The sequence below is a fragment of the Lepeophtheirus salmonis genome, chromosome 12, assembly GCF_016086655.4.
Source record: "Lepeophtheirus salmonis chromosome 12, UVic_Lsal_1.4, whole genome shotgun sequence".
Taxonomy (NCBI): domain Eukaryota; kingdom Metazoa; phylum Arthropoda; class Copepoda; order Siphonostomatoida; family Caligidae; genus Lepeophtheirus; species Lepeophtheirus salmonis.
In genome coordinates, this window is record NC_052142.2 from 11408369 (window position 1) to 11428922 (window position 20554).

At 30.2% G+C, this 20554-nt stretch overlaps 2 protein-coding genes across 17 annotated transcripts in view; one reads left to right on the forward strand and one right to left on the reverse strand.

Annotated features, from left to right (window-relative positions):
• The window catches only part of LOC121127193 (uncharacterized), a 101935-nt gene that overhangs the window by 55531 nt on the left and 25850 nt on the right, over positions 1–20554 (forward strand). For 8 of the 14 annotated variants that reach the window (XR_011782719.1, XR_011782720.1, XR_011782722.1 and 5 more), the window contains 4 exons: positions 1673–2007; positions 8767–8977; positions 9046–9318; positions 19666–19910. Coding sequence is in view for 6 of the 14 variants with exons in the window: in XM_040722534.2 (XP_040578468.1) it covers positions 1720–2007; positions 8767–8977; positions 9046–9318; positions 19666–19910 (1017 nt within the window). In the remaining 8 variants the exon portion in view is untranslated. Of the gene's footprint in view, positions 1–1672; positions 2008–8766; positions 8978–9045; positions 9319–19665; positions 19911–20271; positions 20349–20554 lie in introns of all 14 variants that reach the window. The other 6 variants (XR_011782725.1, XR_011782726.1, XM_071892151.1 and 3 more) reach the window with 3 other exon arrangements.
• LOC121127195 (uncharacterized) lies at positions 12612–19774 on the reverse strand. Of its 3 annotated transcripts, none has more exons than XM_071892152.1 (5): positions 19641–19773; positions 15372–17477; positions 13549–15270; positions 13356–13481; positions 12612–13293 (listed from the first exon to the last, which is right to left on the reverse strand). In XM_071892152.1, the coding sequence occupies exons 2-3, from the start codon at positions 16159–16161 to the stop codon at positions 15089–15091; spliced, it is 972 nt and encodes a 323-aa protein (XP_071748253.1). In that variant the 5' UTR covers positions 16162–17477; positions 19641–19773; the 3' UTR covers positions 12612–13293; positions 13356–13481; positions 13549–15088. The 3 variants fall into 3 exon arrangements, 2 of the variants coding, with proteins under 2 accessions (XP_071748253.1, XP_040578471.2); XM_040722537.2 differs by having other exon boundaries at positions 13356–13495; XR_005867632.2 differs by lacking the exon at positions 15372–17477 and having other exon boundaries at positions 13356–13495; positions 19641–19774.

Consider the following 20554-nt stretch of genomic DNA (forward strand, 5'->3'; position numbering starts at 1 on the left):
CATTTAGTTGAATTTCATATTATACAGGTTAATTGCAGGTATTTAAAAATTTCATCTTTTTTTCACGATACGGTTTCTATAATTCATGAAAATTACATTCAATTCTTTTGGTGTTTAAGAAAGTTGTGTTATTTTATTGAAATATCATATTTTATTAGATTTTAAATACCAGGAATTGAATTGTATAATATGAAATTAGAATATATCTTTGCACGCTCTCCATACAATTAAGGATAGTTACTGAAAAACAACAGGGTTAAAAATTAAGTACAATTAATTTTATATTGCGCAGAAAAAAAGATTGAAGGTGCTAATGTTGGTTTGAATTTGATGTACGTCGCATGAACAATTTTTTTTTTTTTTTAAACTTTACAAGATACTTGATAAATTATTTTTTTATAAGTCCATTATAACTTATTTTCCCTCTTCGTTAATCGGTATTTTGTGACATACCTACATATATCCCCTTGTTGTTTTTTTTTTCTAATCTATTTAGTATCATATAAAATAAAATAAAAGTATATCTAAAAAAACAAGTAAAAAATGTTGTTACACTACTTTCAAAATGTGAAGCGCGCCATTTCTGAACTTTTTCTTATGAATAATGAATATAGCTAAAAATGTTAATATTGAAATTACTTTATGTCTACAAAATATAAAAATAAGGTATTATCTCGAAAATTTCGTTTATTTTGTTTATTCATCTTGTGATGTCTACAAATGATATCTTCAGCCAAATAAAAGCCTCACCGTCCAATTTGGACAATAACAATGATCCTGCTAGTACGACTGGGCAATAAACTACAAATTGTGTGTTAAAACATTTCATAGAAAGTAATCAATATACAGAGTAATTAAAACTTGTATAGACAAAATTAGTTCTAGTATTTTTGAATGTAAATATAAAACTATAGTGTAGCTAGCATTAAAGATAATAATTATAATTATACCCATAATCAAGAAAAAAAATTGTAATAATCTTCAGATAAAATAGTTAAAAAGCGACCCCTTATAGACAATAAGCAAATGAACGCCTTTAATATTTTTTGTACCGTTCATTTTTCCGTTCAATGTCCAAGCCTGATTTTGGTTAAAGCATAGGGCCCCTTTTATGACCCCCTCCCCCACAAAAAAAAATTGACACCCCCATTTTAGCCTGACCAGGTTCAAAAGAGGAACCCATGCAAAATTTCAGCTTCCTAGTTCCAACGGTGTGGGCATGCATAAAGGACACACACAAAATCTCTCTTTTATATATATACAGATATTTTATATAAGAGTTCTGAAGATAATTTTTATAATTTAGTTTATTTTACTCACAAATTTTACATTTATAATTTATCATGTTTAAAAATAATTCGTGAAACATATTTGTAAGAAAATTACATAATATTTTTGTTCATCATACTCAAAGCTCTCATTTAAAATTATTACAAAAAATATTTTGATTTAGTCGGCCCTAATGCACCTACTTATAATCGCTTAGACGGCTACTTCTTTCATGCCGATTTTCAGCAATAGTATCTATCGTATTTTTATTTTTCCTTATTATGTCAAGGGCCAAAATAATTTATGTCAAGAGGGACTGTGTTTGACTTATTGATAAAGTATAAGACTTTTGAAATACTGTATTGCTACTTCTCAATAATCCAAATTTTCATTAATATTTCAGACAAAAATTATTTGGTATTTTACATTTGTCAACTTTAGAAACAAGTGATGGCTACCTCTTCCTTAAGTGTTCGTATTGGTACTTCATTGACATCATCAGGAAATATTCATATTTCACCAACAATTTTAAATGAAAATGAATTGCTTAGTGATTCACACTCTAATAATGGATCTAATAATCCACTTATGACAGTTGACACATCCCATCATAGTTTATTAAGCTCAATTCCAACTAATGTTACGGATTATGGACTAGAAAATCGAAAAATGTTATGTTTACAATCTTCAAATATGGGATTTCAACAACAATCTGCAAATGTAATTAATCTAAATAAGGTAAACTTATATTAAAAGTGTATACATCTAAAATTTTGGTTATATAGTGTTTAATTGATATATTATTTCCTTCAGGCATAATTGTCGGAAAGATAGTTAGTATTAAGCAATATATAATATTTTGTAATTCGTATGGTATTAATATTCTAAAAGTTATGAATGGCATACAGTAATCTTAAACATCAGCACTTGAGATATTTATAACAATTTTCATAATATTTCTCAGAGGTCTAACACATTAAAAAGGCTAAAGTCCTATTTTGTAAATATATAATTATATTAACCTATATAAGTAGATTGATTCCTAAATATTTAAGATGTTAAATAATATATTTTAGAAAATCTAGTTTCATAGGCACCTATTGTCTTTTCCGGAGGGCGCTCAAATTTAACAAAAGAAGGGTTGTGTATAAATCTTGCGAATTTTAAAACAAATTTTCATACATTATTATAATATTAATTTCAAACAATTATCAAAGCTGAAAAACTAATTTGATCTTAAAAATATAAGCAAATACGGATATTAACAAAGTTGCAAAATATATACCGGGCAAATTACTTGAAAACCCACGAAAAATGACATGGTAACCTTGACAGTTTAAATAATGTCTGGGACGAGAGCAGTTTGACTGACATGACGTCTTATTAGATTACCTACCTGCAGCTATGAGAGGAAATAAATGAACACAAATCTTACTCCTTGTCAAGCAAGGACATAGGTAGGAATTACTCCGATGTCCACGTGAATTCTACTCTGAGTCCATCAAGGACTTAAATTTATATGAAAAACAAAACATTAATGTTACTTTCCGTCATTTATGTACAACTAGTGATCACTTTAGAATGAGATTTTCTCTTCTCATGAATGAAAGATTAGCGCTAATATATACAAAGTAACAATCAAAGCTCAGATTGCCACCTTAAAGAATTTACACGCTAGTAAAGGTATATTTATGCAACTCTACATATTAACTAATTCAGGATTACGCATAAAAAGCACAATTTTTTAAAAGTAACTTTATTTTATTTTATAGTAATTTCCGAACTGGGGATTCTGATGCGACAGAAGTGCTTTTCGTTCCTGTTGTTTGTTACGCAAGTGAAGTGATAATAAGTAGTTATATTAAATATGGATATTTTGGGGTCGTTCCCATCGATGATAATTATTAATTCAAATCTCAAACAAAATTTATAACATAAGAAAATCAATCTCTATTTAAATAGTTTATTTAAATATAATTATGAAATGAAATATGATATATAGATAGATAGATAGATATACAATCAAACATATATTAATCAGAGAGGCAAGGAAATTGAAAATGCAACCGCTTAGTGGTGGTGACCTTCTGAGTAAGGGTTCCTATTTCCTTATAAACTGGCTATCACCGTTTAGTGCAGTGAAATGTTTAAAATACTAGGTCGTTTAATCAGGTTTGACTGTATATGATATCTATACCCATGATTCATATATATACTTCTAAATAGAAAAATTACATTTACAAATGCTCTTTCCTGAGTTTTGATGTAGTCAAGTTAAAAATATTATAACAAACTTTGATCAACTGTCTATCATATCTAGTGTACCATAGATAAATAATTATTTTAAAAAATACGGATCGTCCAAGGGACCATGGTGATGTAATGTACAGCATTTTGTGAAGCTAAATTTAATTTTTAAAAAATAATATTCTTTCCTAGAAAAAAAAGTTTTGAAAATCAAAATTAACTATTTGAGATTCATCATTTCTCTCCATGAATAATAATTTACTTTTAGATTTGTGGTTGTTCAACTAAATAGTAATCTTAAACAAAAATCATAACATAGAGAAATTTTGAAATACTTTTTTGTTTAATATGCAAATATTTAAGATCTAAATAATTTAATGAAATACTTAGGTTAATTATCGGAATTACGTTCAAATTTGGGGCATAGGAAGATATACAGAGTAGGGCAGCAATACATAAAATGTTAATTAATGTTTATTGTATCATTACTATGAAAAGGTTAAGTGATTATTTTTTGATATTCTGTTTCTGCCGTCCTTTTTTCTTAAACAAACTATACTAATCACTTAGTCATTTCATCATTATGACCGAACAGCAGGCAAAAATGCAGCGTATCACAGATCTCCTAGCTGCTAGAGTTGATGTGATGAAGATGAAGGACATTGTTAAGTGTTCTAGAAACCTGGTTTTAAGTTGGCCAAGAAGAAAAAAAAATTGAGAAGACTTCTCAGGAATGTCAGGAGGTGGAGGGGATAATTTAAAGAGGGATACGAAATTCTTTTAAAGTTTGGAGAAGAATATAAAGGAGGATCCTACTAAGTTGATGAATCGCCACGCCAACGGCTTTTCTGTGGCTCCTAGGAACAACAGGAGGTTATAAAGCACAACTTGTGATTAGTTTCTTTCACAAAGACCCACGCCACCTTCTGACAGAGGGCATGAAAGCCAGGAGGCTAGAGAAGATCACATGGATCAAACCAAATGATTTAATTGTGAAACATTTCTTGGAGAAGAAGATTTTCACAGTTGATTAATTACACAGCCGCAGGAACGACCGCTGTATTGCGAAAACAAAAGAAACTGTCCAAGGGATTTACCACACCAAATATCTGGACCAAACACTGGTCCTCGGCGTTGTGGCCTCCTTTGGGAAGAAGATGCCTCCGACCTTTTTCAAGGATGGACAGAAAATCAGTATTTCTAAATCCATCTCTCGGGGCCACATTTTGCTGCCCTACCATGCACGTCAGACTATTAGCTATACTTCATCTATCATCAATTGATTAATGTAACTTTAATTGGCCCAACAAATACCTTTTAAATATAATTTATTCTATTCATAAGCTAAGAAATTTATTAAATTGGAGTTGAAATAAGAATAAAACGAACTGATATGACATAGTTTTACTCGCCTAGAAATAATATTTGTTTTTCTTTCTACGTTCTTTATAAATAAACTAGCTAAGAATTATCCGGCGTTGCTCGGGATAAGGAGGTAGAGGGAAATCACATTGAAAATGTTCAAATTAATTCGGAAAATATTCAGAAACTACTTCTATATACTAATAATTATATTATAATATCAATTTGTTGCTGTTGTCTAATAAGATTCTGATAATTCTAATTATCTTGAAGTCTTCACACTATATCAATCTAGTTAAATAAGGTAATTGAAAAAGTCTAATCATAGTAACTTGTCATAGAAAAGTCCTTAAATCAAACTGAGTGTCACGGACCCTCCGGAAAATTATTTAGTAGTTGATATAAACATCTTCGATCCAATAATTTTATTATTCATTTGTCACGCAGTACTTCAAAGAAGATTGAATCCGAGAGATGCTAAAGATTCTGAGGAATCTAAATCAGTAGCGGAGTTGTAAAATAAAACCGGGGAGGATATTCCGCAATGGATTCTAATTATTGAAGGTTGGGGTTTTTCGAAACTATTGTTTATTATTTAGAGAAATACAAATATACTTAAGCTCCAGTTTTGTATATATATAAACAGGTCCTATATTATTTATTTTTTTAATCAATAATCTCGTAGAAAATCTCTAAATTCTTCAAAAATACAATGGGATAGGTGTTAAGACTTATTTAAAGTTCGGTCTAGTCGGATTTCCCAATAAGGGATCTATTCTGTATAAGAAGTTATCATATCTCCTGATTATGTCTCCTTTTGTTCATCCTTTAATTCATCGATAACATTTAAATTTTAAGATACTCTATGTTATTATAACTAGGTTAGTCAGGTTTTAGTTCTCACCGAAAATTTTTATAGCATAACAGATGACGTCATTGGGACCCAAAATATAGGAATATAACACAGTGAATGATTTAAATATCTAGGTATAACATTAGTAAATAAGGAATCAATTTAACAAATAAATCTTACTTACCAGGTATTCAAAAAATTTACCTATCTTGAGAAGTTTTTATCATTTTTATGAACTTTGTAATTAATAGAATAGAGTTGAAGGATATAAAATTAAGAAATATTCAATTTCTAAACTTAAAGAATATATCTCTAATTTTGAATCAATGATAACGAGGAAACATTATATCATTTTTGAGATGCGAAAAATTAACTTTATTGTCAAATAGAATACTTATTAATACGATTTAATAAAGCATTGTTTATTCTAATTCGTGTTAACATTTTATATTAATAATATTGTTTGTTATACAAATTCTAACTCCTCGTAAATATATTAAGTCATAGAAGACAGAAGAAAATTACATTAATCGATTTGAACAAATACCTACATATAAAATTTAAAATAGCTGAAGAATTAATTTGCAAATTATTTTAAAAAAATGTAAGTACATTTAAAACGAGAACATCTTGTTTAGGCTTAAAGAAATTTATTGCAAATGAATTCTGTAGTCCAGAAGTTATCAACCAGCTTCATGTCCTAGGGTTAATTGGTAAACTATTTTCAGGTCCAAAAAAGAATAAATTAAAGACCTCTCATGAAAGTGAAAAAAATCATTTAGAAAATATTATCTCAGTCCAAATAATTATTCAGCGACTATCAAAATATATAATTGTAAGGAATGGATGAAACCCAAAGTATACTTCTTCGTTGAAGTAGTTTGTATTGACTCAAACATAAATCTCTTCTGAAAAAAAAACAAAAAAACTTTTAAATAAGTAAATTTTGACCGTATACTAGCTATCCTTTTTTTTTCTTCATAGTACAATCTATAAATCAAAAATGGGTGTGTGTGTCCGGAAATCAGGGCCAAATCCATGAATTGATTTTCTGAAATTTTTGATTTAGCTTCTTAATACTCGAGAGATTCCTTTAATTACATTTTTTTTAGGCCTTCAAGGCCATGGCGATCATAAAATAGCATTTTTCTATTAGCCATTTTTTTGATTAACAAATGATTACTTCATATGAAAAAAAAATAAGGACTGTAAAATTGTAAGAATTTTCCTCGCTGCATCTTTGCAAACGTTTTTTAAAAGGAGATTATTATGAGCAGAGCCCTATAAGAAGAGTTACGTCACGAGATTTTAGATTCCTTTGTGACAGATATCAAATGGACCAAAAAGAACATGAATACAATAAATTAATATCAAAAAAATAATTTTATTGAGGTAAAATACACGATTAATTATTATAAACAATGGGAATAATTACTTTAATAGTAATTTCTTTAATTTACTTTATTACTTTCTATTTTCTTTGATAATCACAGTTTTCATAAATTAACAATTTTTATTAAGCAATTTTTTTAAAACAAAAGTTCCAAACCTACTTTAGTCATATTTTAGAGCCCAAAGGCAGGAGCGAAACTGCACATGGTAATTGGTACTATTTAATCATAATGAGTTATTTCAATGCAGTGAATGACTTTGTTAAAAACTCATTTCCATACAAAAATGAAAATAATTGTGTCGCTATAATTAAAAAAAAATTAAAGAAGAAGATTATTACTTCAGGAATGTAGCACGTTACAAATCACATAAAGAGATTTGACAGAGAGTTATGTCTAAAAGAACCTAGTTTTCAAAGGTTTCTATACATGGGCAGCGGGACAAGCGCTCGAAAGTATGGCTGATAGAGCATATTGATATACATAAACTTAATTTATTCTTTCTCGCCATATAAAATCAAAAAGAGTTCAAGAATGGTAGTATTACAATAAGTGAGGATTCAAGACTAAAAATAGCATGATGCTGTACAATAATTATTAGAATGGAAACACATGCCTACAAGTTTATATTGAATTTAATTTAAGCTTAACAATCTTTCTTGATTGGCATTGCTTAAAGTTGACCTTATCTTTCGGCTCTCTTGTCTAATGTTATCATTGAGTTGAACGACCAAGTTATCATCCATCACTCATTGGGTCAAAACACATGAGGTATCTAACCTTTTGTATTTTAATTTTTGCCATCTTTTAATTTTTTAATTATTATTCAGATAATAATTAATGAATACAGGGTCTAAAAGACAAATACGGAAAAAGGTTGATTCCAGCAAGATGAATAACAAGGGCATTGCGGTCAAGTTAACGACATATATGAGAGATATTTTCTTAAAAAATAAAGATTGATCAGTTTTAAGAGTGAAAAAACACTTTAAATTAATATAATATCTTGTCCATTCATAGTAAATTCAAGGAAGTAAGTATATACATTAAGTTATAGAAAAAAAAACGTGAAAATGTTATCACTACTAATGTATAGGACGCATAAAAATACCTTTATTGTTCCTATCTTTCTCTTGAGTATTTACTATTTTGATTGACGTTGTCTTCTGAATTAAACTTAATTGATGCTTTTATTTATAATAATCTCAACATTAGCATATCTTTTTTTACCGATATATTCTTACATTTTATGGCAAAGTGACTCATTTTGCACAAGATATATTTTGCTATTATGATTTATTATCTTTTTATATCATATACTAAATATTCTTTATCACATAGTTTCTTTTTCATATTTAGCTTACCAGCTTTAAAATAACATCCCTTGTCAGGGACAAGTGTAGAAAGTTATAATATAAAACTTTTTTTCTCTTGACAAATAAATTATTGCATAAAATCCTTTTAAAACCTATAATTTAACTGTGTATGTAGCTGCATCGTCATAATAATATAATTTTTGCTGTTCAAACACTTTAGTATAAAAAATAACATCGTAAAATCTTAAGGGAAAAATTTAAAAGTATTCATTAAATATCTTCAATGATTAAATCGATTATTATTTTCTTCATTGTTTTATTGATTAAGGATGATTTTGATGAGAAGTTTGGATACAATACAAACTTATCTGCCAACGATGTAAATAATATCAAAACAATTACAAAGCTAAAGCAAGAAAGAGAAATTTTGAATAATGATATAATTGTATCTGAAGGTCAGAACGACGTTACTCTTGAATACATGGACTTGGATGAGTTTCTTCATGAAAATGGTCTTTCCAATGTTTGCAAGGGTGAAGGTAAGGTTATATATCTTTGGTGGTTTTTACAAAAATATATGCAATTTTATAATGTATGAATGAGATAGACCCACAACATACCCATGTAGAGAGACATTATCCTATCAATCTACAACATCGAGGAATTGGTGTTCCTGAATCAAATGATCAAATGACATCGTCTCTCACTGTTTCTCAAGAACTTTTGATAAATGAAAGGGTAAATAATGAGAATAACTCTGTTTCTCACCAAACGTCATCCTTAACATGTATTATACCTTCGATATGTGGTTCCTCTAGTAATTTATTATCACATCATAACCGCGTTTGTGGACTGGACATATACCAAGAAAATAATAAACGTAAGTAATTAGATATTACTTATTTTTAAGTCAATCGAAAAATTTCAAAGTTTTTTTTAAAAGAAATTTATAATATTTGTATTGTACATAAAATCAATCACCCTCGAACCTATAAGACATTAAAGAGAGCGTTCATTATTAAAAAAATTAACATTGCTTCCAGAAAATTTGAAAATTAAGTTGTAATGCATTTTTTAATCATGCAAGTGTAAGTGAGGACATTACACTAACAAAAAGTCAGCATTGAAAAAGAAAATATCTTGAGTTCTGAATAAGATACAGAAGTTGGAAAAACATTCTTGGAATCAATAAGCACTTATGCATATGTTTTCTTAAGTAACAGTAGATGGGAAATATTTAATTCTTTTTTTAGTTGGAGATGCTTCCGCCATAATGATCTTATATAGAATAAAAATAAGTCTAGAGACAATTGTTTTTCTTTACTACGTATTCAAAAAAATATTTATAAAAGTAATTTTCTTACTAACATATAGGGGTTTGATAAATGTTGAATTTAAGGAAAGACAGAAAGAAAGGAAAATAAACTTTGGTTCTATTGATTTGATCAGTTATATTGGTATTGTTGATTACAATGAGGAAAATAAATTCTTCCAATGAATTGAAGCTAAGGGCGGCATTTATCTTTGAGCGCATTATCCAAAACTGATCTCAGTTTTGTTTTTTTTACGCATCAGGTCTCAGAAATTTTTGAGAGTATAGTAATTCGGACCAATTATTATTCTGAGTCATTTTTCACCATTAAGACAATCACCAAATTATGAATAGGATTAATAAAACTAACGTAAAAGTGTTATTATTGATTTTATATCTTGTTCTGAACTCAAGATATTTCCATTTTTAGTCCAAAAACTGATGAAAAACGACACTCTTCTTTAGAACCTTACAATTTATTCATAATTCAACGTGGCAAGGAATATTATCAGCTTATATTGTAGAAAAATATTAATGTTTAATTCAAAAATAATCTATTTAATAATATACGTATCTATTGATTTTTGTTCGATTCTTTTATTGGTTGAGTCATTCTATTTTTTATGGGGTGTACTAGAAAAAAAAAACAATATTATCTTAATTTCTTTAGGATTTCCATGTCTTATCATAACGGCATAACCCGTAATAAATAATAATAATTAATCTCATAATACTGTGATTCGTATAAATTCAAATAAATAAATTATCAACTATGTTTATATGCCTCACTCATTCTATTACGGGATGATAATAAGATGGAAACTCATACGAAGAAGAAAAAACAAACAAAGTTTCATAAAGGAGTAGTGTTCACTCCTTCCTTGAGTTGGATATCTTCATGTATCCATATATAACAATGAATATATTCAATCGTTGATACTACGAAGGGATCAATTCACTTTCCAATTCAGATAAAAGGGTCTGGATGTGAAATATAGAATGAAGATATGTTTGTAGTGTTACTACAACAACATGAAATTATCACAATAAAACTAAAATATATATGAATAATTTAATCATTCTAACTGAGACAAATTTAGTATTCAGATGTTCTTTTAATTTATCAATTTATAAGAATGTAGATAATTATTCATTCATTAAGACTTTAAAAGTAAACTTCTATCATCTGTAGAAGTTAGGACCAACGGAAGATAGGAGAAATTGAAGGAAGATACTTTTAACTTGATCCTCCATCTCAATCGATTTACTAAATTAGAATCTTGTATTCTACGAGGGACTATAGGATGAAAATTCCTCCAAGGAAAACTTGCAGACATAATGAAAGATTCCAGGATCGAAATAATGAATATTTTCTTTAACGAAGATTAGCCAATTTCAATATAAGAGGGACGGTTTAGTTTTAAATCAATGGCAGGCTGTGCAGTCGTGGACTCTGTAAATCAGCTGGGAATAATATTTACAAAATCACGCACGGGCACGACACTTTTTCAAGAAAAGATGAACAAAATTGAGAAACATGGAAGAATAATCAAAGCTTCATATATGAACTACACCAAAAGGGTATGTTGGTGAAATTTCTATGTGTACTCAAAGTTCATTTATTACCGGGACGAGTAACTAGAAGGGAGTTTGAAGTATCCGGAAAAGATTTCAGTACATAAGAAAATATTAAACGTTTGGAAGTTCCTAGGAGTATGGTTGGCTTTGGGTTCTAAAGCATTAAACCAAGTAATGCATCGAGCACTATTCTTTGCTTTAGTCTGAGGAAATAGTATGGTCAATAAAATGTTGCTTTTCCATGACGTCACAGATTTATTTATTCTACTTATTACATAGTATTAATAAGTTTGAATACGTAATAATGCAGGTCTATTTTAATATAGTCTTTAATATTTTATATTTACATATTCCTATAAAGCAAATTTGAAACAAATTACTTCAAATCTAATGGGCCATTGTTGCTGTTAATAAAATAAAATGACTAAGTAATTACTTTATTAGGTTGAGTTAAATCATGTTATTCCTAATTGCTATTCATATTATATCTTCGTCGAATCTCAAGTAACTCCAAAGTCCTTGAATATTTCCATGGAGTCCTCAGATGTCATTCATGCTCATTTCAAGTCCATAACTATACGAGTAATATAGTGTCCATATTGTTAAAGCTTTTCTTTTATAATATAATAGCTTTGGAGTCCAAGTGGGGTAACAAGACATAGCTATGGAGTTCAAGTCAAGTCTTGATTGTGAGATTGTCTTCAAAATATGGACTCCAGTCCAACTCGAGTCTCGAGTCCAAGTTCCCCCCTCTGGCAATAATTCACCATTGTATCTTAAATTATACATTTATTATTATAATAAATAATAAAAATTATAAATCATATATCAATATGTACAAAAGGGCTACACAAGATGATTTCTGATTGGAGGCTGAATATATTTCCTATATCAAAAGAACCTAGAATACCAATAATAAAACTTGTTCATTCGGGTTGTATAATAATGTATTATTGATATAGTTTATAATATTGTAGAGAAAAACGCGTGCAAGGAGAAAGGGGGGGGGGAAAAAAGACATATGGTATCATTGTTTAAAATACTGATGTGATTATCATCTGCCTGCATTATTATGATTTTTGAGGGTATAACGAATGTATTTATTAGCAAAATGTTTAATGAAGATATACTACGTATAATTGACTTCGACGTTTTTTATCCGTTACAGTAGATTTGAAAATGTCACACTCCATGAAATTGTAATTCATTATGAACCTTATTCTCAGAATAATAGCTAATGAAACGACAAAGTAGAGTATTTGAAATATATTTGAAGCTCAAAGTTTAAAAAAGAAGGCTTTAATTAAATATAATCTACATACTAAAAAATAAACCATAAAACATTTAAGTTAAATATTCAAAATTAAACAATTAAAATCATATAACTATTAATAATAAAAAATTATAAATACAGAATATTGAAATAATAGATTGATCCAGATAATTTTTTCTTGTTCTAACATCGGAATTCAGTTAAATATGTCATAACTTTAGGTTGCAATACACAAGCAAGACGTGGAGTTTAATCAAAAAGATAATCACCCCTCTTCTTCATGTGGAAGTTGCTATATACAATTGTGCACAGGATAGATATATCTCTACCGATGAGATCTAACTAATTATTAATAATAAAGTAAATGTCAAAATCATAAAATTAGACAATAAATATACTAATAAAAAAATGTTATAAATAAATTCATCGTAAAGATTTAGAGCAAAAGCTAATTATGTAGTAATGTCCGGCGATATTACTCCCTATTAATAGCATCAAAAAAGATTTTCCCCCGTTATTTAGGTATGCTTATATAACAACATACTATTATCATGATGGATATACACAATTGTTAATTATAATGCAACACCCAATGTAACTACCCTCGTTGTTGTGACCATTTAAACAGTTGTTTTTGCCTTTTATGAGTTTTCTGAACACCATTTCTTGGAGCCCATCAACCATAGCTAAGCCTTTAGTGATAAAAAAGTAATATTTATTGACTATGTAATATTGGAAAACCTAATTAGCATACCCAAGTCTTAAAGCGAAGTAAGTAGTCTCTGACAAACTAGTTGCAAACCATCCAAAGCTACTACCCCCGTTGTTGTGACCATTTAAGCAGTTGTTTTTGCCCTTTACTGAGTTGTGTATCATAATTCTTGATATGTTTAGCTAAAATAGAATCATATTTTATGGTTAAATTTAAAAAAAAATTGAATACTTACTGTGAGATAGTACAAAATTCAGAGTTCCATTTCGATATTCGTAAATACTTTTTACTGATAACTATATCGTCATTTGGTTTGGATGACTCAAAACATTTTTATATGTATTTCTATATATGACATCAGTACCAACATCCTCCATTAATTTAATGATGGTTCCTCGGGAAGGGATATGTTTACCCTTGTATTTCTCCATAAATTTTTGAACGTAGAGGATTAGCAATGGATAAGGTTATATTACATGCAATAAGTATCGTTGTGAGATCAGAGTTAAAGTCTGACTTGATGTATTCATCGTTAAATTGATTTTATAGATGAATATCGATACTCTTATTATGAGATGAGGATAATGAGTGGCGTGTAATTCTAGACAGGGGACTAAAGGCACATTTATATCGACAAATCCGACAAACCATCTGTTTCTCATCCGGTAAGCATTTTCCAAATTCCTGGGCCTCCATTTTCATAAATCCAGACAGAAGGCGACGTCATTTTGGGGATTTTATTCAGTTCTCTATCGACTATCAACATCTCATATTATATTAATATTGAAAAATAAAGGCGGGAATGATAACGTTCATGATTGATAGAAGAAGATGTATATTATTTAATCAATGATGCCATAAGTAATTCTTCTTTTCTCCTCGCACGCTTTTCTATTCTTACCAGAATTATCACCCTTAATTATTGATAACACTTCTTCTCCTTTGGTTATTAAAAAAAAAAAGAACAAAATAATTTCTTCTTTTTACCCACAGCAAAAGGGTGTGAGGCATGTTTCATCCCTCTCCAAGGACTCCTGTAAGCAGGATAGGACACTGCGCTCACACATTTCCAATATGGGTCTTAGTTTATTCTATATAGAATGTCTCTCTTAAAATGTTTTGCTTCAAAATAAATTTTTTTAAAAAATCATCAAAATAACAAAAATGAGGCTATATATTTCTTAAAAAAGTGGTATTTTATTAGTACTTTAATCAAAATAAACATTAAAAACATATAAAAAGAAAAGGCACTATCTAAAATTACAAAGTTGGTCCAAGTCTACAAGTCAGAAGATTGTGATTTAAATTTAGCTTTTTTTCTATTAGCTTCAGAATTCTTTGCTGTCATTTTCTTTTTGTTAATAATCAGATGTCATCATTCAGTTTAGCACTTAAATTTTTACCCGTGACATAAAACAAAGCCAATGAAATTCTTTGAAGAAAAGCTGACCAGGACTGTCCTTCCTCGCACTTTACTACCACAACGGAGATAATGTAAGAGTTAAAACTATCCTGCATCCTGTGAATGAATGTGGCAACAAATGAAGCTCTAGGATTCGGTGTGCTAAGTAAACAGTCTTTCTCTTCAGGAGTTGCTGTGATGTAAGAGAACATGGATTGAGCATAAAGACAGGAGAGGTAAGGATGGTCGAATTTAGTCAACAACCCCCTCTGCTCATTAAGTCGATGAACTTTTTCAGGTCTATATACTGATTGGTTGGGCTAACGAGGGTTATTGAGTCCGGAGGTGTGTCTTTGATAACCATTAACTCTTGTCATGCTGTACAGCTGATCTTCTTCAAAGAAAACCCAATATACCCGGCAACAAAGTAGAAAGCATTACGCTTTCCCTTGGAAACTAGTTCCTGAAGGTCATATGGTTGCCAGTTAATCAAAGTGAGCTCAGCTTTTGCCAGGTCTTCATCCAGCAGAACTTTAATTTCTGAAGTAGTCATACCTGAAAATTTAAAAAAGTAAAATATTGTAATGATTTTATTATATTGTAAAATAAGTAATACCTAAATAAAGAAGCTTTATATTAACATATATCTTATTTACCCGAGAATTTGACAAGACTCAGAATACGAATCTTGTTCTCTGCTTCCAGGATCTGTCTCACGCTGATGTAGTAGATACCTCCTCTAAGTTGTCTGACCCAGCCGAACCTTTTTTTGATTGGATCTGACTGGAACATGCCAAGGAGTACAGAGGAGAAGTCTTCATCCAGGAGAAGATACTCTGCCAGATATGCTGCGGCAAGGAACGTCTGCTTTGTTAGGAAGGTTTCTGCTGTGAGGCCAGGTGCTTTACTGTCTTGCCACTCGATGAGAAAGTTGACAAAATCTCTAAAGAAAGAGAGGCTAAGTTTGTTTTTCTCAGAGATTGGTTCCCGAAGCTCATTTCTCTTTTCGTAGCCAACTTCAGGTGTCTTGACGTTGAGGATATTCCACATAGTTCTGACAAACTCTGAAAATTCGGCTGTGTCTTTAAATTCCTGTGTGTTGTCTTCTTTGGAGTAGTACTTAGGTGCTCCAATGGATGATTCGTGAAACACAGCATCAACCAATTTCACAATGGTCTTCTCCAGGTTTGTAGGATTCAATGCTTTGAGTGTCAATTTGTGGGCCTGTTTGACTTTGAAGTGAGACTCCTTGAAGGGAATCTCCCTGAGGTGGGCAAAATTTGGTCTGAAAGTCTCAGATCTTCCAAGTGTTGATGGGCACTCGAGCACCTTCACCTGTTGGAGGCAGTTGTAGATGTTTTTGAAGTTGTGCACTGGGTCAAACAGCAGGTGAATTTTCTTTGTTTCTTCCTGAGGATAAGGGATGGAAGTCATCAGTTTGCGCATTGCAAAGCTGTTTTTCGTAGAACTTGCAGTTGGCGGTATGGTTGTCTACTGAGAGTGCCACTACCGGGAAGCCCACTTCCGAGTGTTTTCATGACAACTTCATAAGGGGCATAGATAAACTCAGCTGTCAAATTGAACTCAGGCACAAGCACAACAACATCCATGTACTTGCCTCCAGCTGACTTCATCCTGATGGTAAAAACTGTTATGGTGGCTGGATTGTTCTCACAACCCATGAACTTTCCCTTGACGAATTCCACTTTCTGAGCTGAGTACACTTAATCTATCATCAGGGTAATATTCTTATGCTGAGGCCTTTGATTCTGTCTTTTGGATGAGTGGTAGACCAGACTCAACACTGACTGGAGCAGCAACTCTTTTCAGGTGTCTTTGGGATGGCAAGGACACCAAATTAGATTAGCAGATCTACAGATAAAGTCCTGAGCTCACATTCTGCCACATGAGTGCAGTTGAAAGAAGACAAGGTAAATATTTTCTGGCTGTTGGCTTGGTGACGAAGAGGGTCATTTCTAATGCCTAATCTATCTTCTTCAGATCTGTTTCTCTTGGAATGGCTCTCAGCCAAGTGGTATCAAGTCCGCGGTTATCTCTTTGTTTGGCCACAGATGGATCTTAACACTAGACTGTTGTGGATTGTTGCCATAGCCCGTTCTACACCCTGGAGCACAACACTTAGTGGGCATGATTGGAATTACAAAACACAATAAAGATGGTGTCCACAAAGTAACTAATAGCTATTAGTCATTATCTTACCAAAAACGTTGCATTGTTTTTTTTTAATAGACCCATATTGCACGCGTATTTGAATTCATGCTTGCAGGTGCCCGGTCCTGCTTACAGAAGTCCCTGTTATATCCCAGCGTACAATAAATAAATGAGTGACGTCATAGAAAAGCGACATCTTGCGAAAATAGTATGACAAATATTGACCATACTATTTTCTCAGGCTAACAGTGATCCATGCGCTACTTGGTTTAATGCTTTAGGTTGACCTTGTCGGAGAACTTTATTGCCAAACTTTTTGGAAAAATTATTGTAAGAATTTTAAAAGAAAAAGTTCCATGGACTTATTTAAGAAACACACTTAAATTTAAACTACTCTTATTCGGTTCGAAAAATTTACTCTCCTCATCTGAATTGAAGGACGTAAACATTTGATATTTGAGAAATAAATTATATATGAGTGGAAAAACTGATGAAGAAGTCCCCGATTTTATTAATTGTGGAAGTACTGCTGGTAGGTGGAAGAGGAAAAGAAGGCAATTTTGAACAATATCCTGAGCGATCATCACTTGCTGGCAATAAAAATAGATTCATCATTCATAGTGATAAGGAATGTCATAGCTTTTATGATATTCTATGTTTTATTTAAAAAAAGACCTATTAAAAAAATATATTTTCTTTCAAGGCAACAATAAATCCTATTTTTCGCGCATTATCAAGGATTTTTTGCTTACCTTTCCGTGAAAATGTTTTTTGAGGGCCGCTCGTGACATGTCTCTGTATTGATTGAAAAACAATGGGAAATGAATTTAGAAATAAACATAGACGCCAAATGCGTCAGCTTCGGATATATACCAATATTAAAGGAAAAATCAACATGTGAATTCTTCGTTCTAATTTATCTAATCAGAGTTATGAATTACTATAAAGTTGATACCAAAAAAAAGAAACGAATTTTTTTTTTTTACTTTATTCGGATTTTTACTTCATGCTTCTTCTATGCGAAGTATTTTATGTACTAATAATTAATATCTGAGAGATCGTTGACTATAAGTGTATTTTTATTCAATCCTAAAGTCAGGAATTTATCCAAAAGTGTGAATTTTCGATTTCGTTTGTCATTTGATATACATTTTTTAAACGGCCATTGTACAAAAGTTATGGACGAAACAACTAAAAAAACAGTTTTATTATAAAGTCTCCTGGCCATTATCTATCATTTGAACATAAATACTGGTTATTTTAATGTACATAGTAGATTCTATAGGCCTACAAAATTAGGATTTCAAAATTTTTGTTACACAAAAACTATCATTTTTTGGGAAAAAATGGGCACAAATTCCAATTTCTTGGCTAAACAACACAAAATTCAGGATTGAAACTTAAAAAATCATAATCTACAGACATTTTTAACCATAAAAGACTTATTAAAAAATTAATTTTCGCGCATTATCAAGGATTTTTTGCTTACCTTTCCGTGAAAATGTTTTTTGAGGGCCGCTCGTGACATGTCTCTGTATTGATTGAAAAACAATGGGAAATGAATTTAGAAATAAACATAGACGCCAAATGCGTCAGCTTCGGATATATACCAATATTAAAGGAAAAATCAACATGTGAATTCTTCGTTCTAATTTATCTAATCAGAGTTATGAATTACTATAAAGTTGATACCAAAAAAAGAAACGAATTTTTTTTTTACTTTATTCGGATTTTTACTTCATGCTTCTTCTATGCGAAGTATTTTATGTACTAATAATTAATATCTGAGAGATCGTTGACTATAAGTGTATTTTTATTCAATCCTAAAGTCAGGAATTTATCCAAAAGTGTGAATTTTCGATTTCGTTTGTCATTTGATATACATTTTTTAAACGGCCATTGTACAAAAGTTATGGACGAAACAACTAAAAAAACAGTTTTATTATAAAGTCTCCTGGCCATTATCTATCATTTGAACATAAATACTGGTTATTTTAATGTACATAGTAGATTCTATAAGCCTACAAAATTAGGATTTCAAAATTTTTGTTACACAAAAACTATCATTTTTTGGGAAAAATTGGTCACAAATTCAAATTTCTTGGCTAAACAACACAAAATTCAGGATTGAAACTTAAAAAATCATAATCTACAGACATTTTTAACCATAAAAGACTTATTAAAAAATTATGAATGTTTATTTTCTACCCTATATATTTTTTTACACTTTTGACAGTGAAACCGGGGTTGGATATGTAACTATCCCCATTGTAGTCCAATTCTATTTTCTCTCTCTCATTTATTGTACAAGTATAATAAAATAATATGGCAAGTTCTGACAAATTTCCGTGTCAATAAAACGTGTCTAAGCCATCATACAGACCTGAAACTTTACTTTTCTTATTTTCAATTTAAGATCCATTCTAAAAATTATTAAATTATGAGATATGAGTGGTATATTCATAGCACAGTCGACATCGTATGCATTTATCTTAATGTTTATGATTTCAATATCTCATAATTTTGAGTATGAGATGTTTTGTGTGGTTTCATTTTCACTTTTCATAAAATATTAATGGATAACATTAAGTTTTTTTAATGACACATTTAAAGTAGGCAAGCTCATATATTTTTTTTAGCTATTTAAAATTTATTATGGAATGCTTAAGTTCTTATTTTGATGAGATTCTTATCGGTGAATTGATTTCAATCAAAATCTAAATATATTTAAATGCATCTACTAAAATACTTACATATAATGTTATTTCCTATCTTTAGAGTGTTCTCCTGGTTCGTCCAACTCTCTTGCTAGTCCTTCATCAGCATGTTCATTAGATCAAAACATCGGGATATGTGTACGTGGCCGACGTCGCTCCTCAACTAAATCAATTGATTCAAATCGGAGTATGTCTCCAACAACCAATACTAATATCAATGCATCTGATTCAGTAAATTCCAATAACTGCATTGAGCCACGAGTTGTTAAGAGAAGCAAGAAAGAAATGGTTCCCGATGTTAAAAAGGTTAATATTTTAGTATATAAATGAATTTTTATTAAAAATAAGTGATATTACCATCATTTTTAAATTATTGAGAGAAAAAAAAAAGTTAAAATCTTGCAAGTTTAAAAGGGTATATCTTTGAGATGCGTGTGAATTACATACATGCGGTGTAATTACTAGTTACTTCCAATAGTTTTTTTTTAGCTAACATTTTTGACAACATTGTTTTTCACTTATTTCCTATATATTTCGATTTGTAATCATATAGTCCTTCCTTTTTCCAAATAATTGCCCCTGTATCTAATACAAAAAACGTATCACGAATGTATAGTCGATATAGACTAATATAAAAAATTTGGCTTTTACAATCTCATTTTTCAAGATGTCGAGCTGAAGTATCTAGAAGAATGGTTGGCCAACACAAATATGCAAAAAAACTGAATGTCGATGGAAGTTTTGGTAATAAACTTTATCATTCGCAGACACACACTCATATATATAGTATATAAATACCATAAATGAATATAAGCGATGTGTGCTTTATTTATTGGATTTTATGTACTTAAATCAGATGCAATTTTTAATTATATATAAATAGATATTTGAAATGTTTATTTACATATTTCATCTATTTATCTGACATTAAGAGTTTTAATTATTCCTTA

Excerpts from the sequence above, each read along its gene's own strand:
- LOC121127195 (XM_071892152.1), bottom strand. The coding sequence starts at position 16,161 with ATGCGCAAACTGATGACTTCCATCCCTTATCCTCAGGAAGAAACAAAG. Across the intron at positions 15,271-15,371 it reads GAGTCTTGTCAAATTCTCGG|GTATGACTACTTCAGAAATT; the intron begins GTAAATAAGATA and ends TTAAATTTTCAG.